This window comes from Engraulis encrasicolus, unplaced genomic scaffold (assembly GCF_034702125.1).
Source record: "Engraulis encrasicolus isolate BLACKSEA-1 unplaced genomic scaffold, IST_EnEncr_1.0 scaffold_210_np1212, whole genome shotgun sequence".
In the NCBI taxonomy this organism is placed as follows: domain Eukaryota; kingdom Metazoa; phylum Chordata; class Actinopteri; order Clupeiformes; family Engraulidae; genus Engraulis; species Engraulis encrasicolus.
Window position 1 is genome coordinate 10,001 of NW_026945494.1, and position 2,500 is coordinate 12,500.

A 2,500-nucleotide genomic window follows, 5' to 3' on the forward strand; every position below is an offset into this window, starting at 1 on the left:
AATACACCTGCATGGGTAAGCGGTTAGGGCGTCAGGCTTGTAGCCCAAAGGTTGCCAGTTCAACTCCCGACCCGCCAGGTTGGTGAGGGGAGTAATTAATCAGAGCTCTCCCCCATCCTCCTCCATGACTGGTGTTTGCACCCGGATGTGAAGAGCCATTGTTGCTGTGTGCGTGTGCGTGCATGCCAACGGGCCTTCATAAGTAATATAATGTGTGTGTGCGTGTGTGTGTGTGTGTTCTACAGGTGCAGCATGCTATTTGCGGTGTGAATAGCCATTGTTGCTAGTTACACCCAATTTACACCCGGTTGTGAATAGCCATTGTTGCTACTTGCAGTGTGAACAGCCATTGATGCCAGCCCCGCCGACAGGGGGGGACTAAAGGGCTTTTTGTCCCGGGCCCTGGGAATTCTGGAATAGAGGGGGGCCCATAACTGGGCCCCCATGACGTTGGGCTCAATTATGATATGTTCACTTCAAAATGTGTTGTTTTTTTATGGTAGAAAGGTGCTTTATTTGCATTCAAACAATTACTTATAGATGTTTGTCTTCATTGCCCTTGAAAAAACGGCCAATAACCCCCTATCACCCCTATTCCAAAATGGATTGGTCTTTTTAGAAAAAAAGACGACAGCATTCGATAAGTGGTCAGTGTGCGCGAGCCATTTAGTAAACATGCACAAGTCAGGAGCGCAGAAAAGAAGGAAAAACGAAAAAGAGAGGAAGAAGCCAAAAGGTTGAGGGGTTCTCTGGCTAAATATTTCAGGAAAGACTGGAATGATGTAGCAGGCACCAGTAAAAGCAGCTGTGCAGCAGATCCAGGTAAGACACGGCAAACTTTTTCCAGCCCCGTCGTCAAGTAGGCTAGCCTATCATTGGCACAGGAGGCAGTGAGCAAGTCACACGGGATTCAGTATCAGAGAGACAGGGGGTATCGAATAATTTGATTACCACAACGGCTTAATAACAATGTGTTTCATGCGCCTATGTAATTGAATCTATGAATATGCACATTACTCTGCAATTATGTGTCCAAATCAAAAGTTTCAGGCAGGCACGCGCACGCCAATCAGGCTGAATTGATATGAGAATCATCCCCGGTCAGCTGAATTACAGCCAGTGTAACTCGACTCTGGTTTAAACTTATTTGGTTTAAAATAAGCCAGTGGCATGTCAACGTGTGAAATTGACATTTAGATAGCCTAGAATTGAATGTAACGAATGGGTTATAACGGTGTCGTTTTGGGGTAACCTGTAACTTTCGGTTCTGATTGCGGTGAATTTGACTCTCGCAAGATGAATGTGCCCCGCCTTCCCCTCTCTGGAAGTTCAGCGGACATATACGCGTCCTTGACATGATTCCCCTTGGTCAAGTGAAAATGGTCGATGTGATGAAAAATGTGCTATTCATGAGCTTAATACAATAGCGTGGATTTTATTGTGATAGCATTTTGAAAACCATAACTCCACTCAGTCCATATCCGTAAGGTTGTAAATAGGCCTAAGTTTTTGTTTATCCGTTATAAATGGGCTTGTCATCCCGACGTGGTGTGTTTTGGAGCTGCACAAGGGAATTACGTGGTTGTGGTTGGGCGTTAGACTATTTTGTGTAGGGACCGTCAGGGATGAGGGGGTGGGGGGCTTTTTTGGTGTTGGGAGGGGGGGCCCATTGAGAAAATTTTGTCCCGGGCCCAGCCAAACCTGTCAGCGGCCCTGATTGTTGCTATTTACACCTGATATACACCTGGTTGTAAATAGCCATTGTTGTCATTGTTGCTGTGTGCGTGTGTTGTTGTACTACAAGTGCATGCCAACGGGCCTTACTTAATATATGTGTGTGTGTGCGTCTGTGTGTGTGTGTGTGTGTGTGTGTGTGTGTGTGTGTGTGTGTGTGTGTGTGTCTGCTCTACAGGTGCAGCATGCTAACGGTCCTGATTCGGGGGTGTCTGGCGTGGGCGTGGAGGTGTACCCCTCAGGTGTGGGGGGCCTGGCCTGGTCGGGGGGGGCCCACCTCGTCACCTGTGACGGTACGTGTGTGTGTGTGTGTGTGGGTCAAAGACTTCCAAAATGAAATTGTCCTTCAGTGTAAGGGATATCTTCTGCTGATTTGATTGTCAGGGTGTCATCTAAGTGAAAAAGATATAAAATAAGATAAACACGCCCACTCAATGCAAAATCGTGTGCTCAAAATTTGGTCTCCTAAGGGGGCGTTGTCCCTCCTTCTTCTTCTCTTTTCGTGGTGTTTGCACAAGACGTGCGCTACCGCCATCTACAGCGCTAAGGGGACTCCATTTATTCTCAACCTCAAGACTCCGAAGGTCTCCTAATCGAAGGTCTCCTAAAGGGGCATTCACCCGACGTAAAGTGGATACCGGAAAAGAACCCGCCTGATTTATCTCTCTCTCTCATATACGATTCTCTGAGGTAGTTTTGATTGTCAGGGTGTCGTCTAAGTGTAATGTAATGTAATGATTTATATTTCCCACCACCTTGCAGGTAG

General features: G+C 46.8%; 1 protein-coding gene across 1 annotated transcript in view; it reads left to right on the plus strand.

Moving 5' to 3' along the window:
• Positions 1 to 2,500, plus strand: part of cmtr2 (cap methyltransferase 2) — a 24,162-nt gene that overhangs the window by 6,903 nt on the left and 14,759 nt on the right. Inside the window, exon 8 of the mRNA XM_063192730.1 lies at positions 1,913 to 2,027. Within this exon, the coding sequence (XP_063048800.1) occupies positions 1,913 to 2,027 (115 nt within the window). The remainder of the gene's footprint in view (positions 1 to 1,912; positions 2,028 to 2,500) is intronic.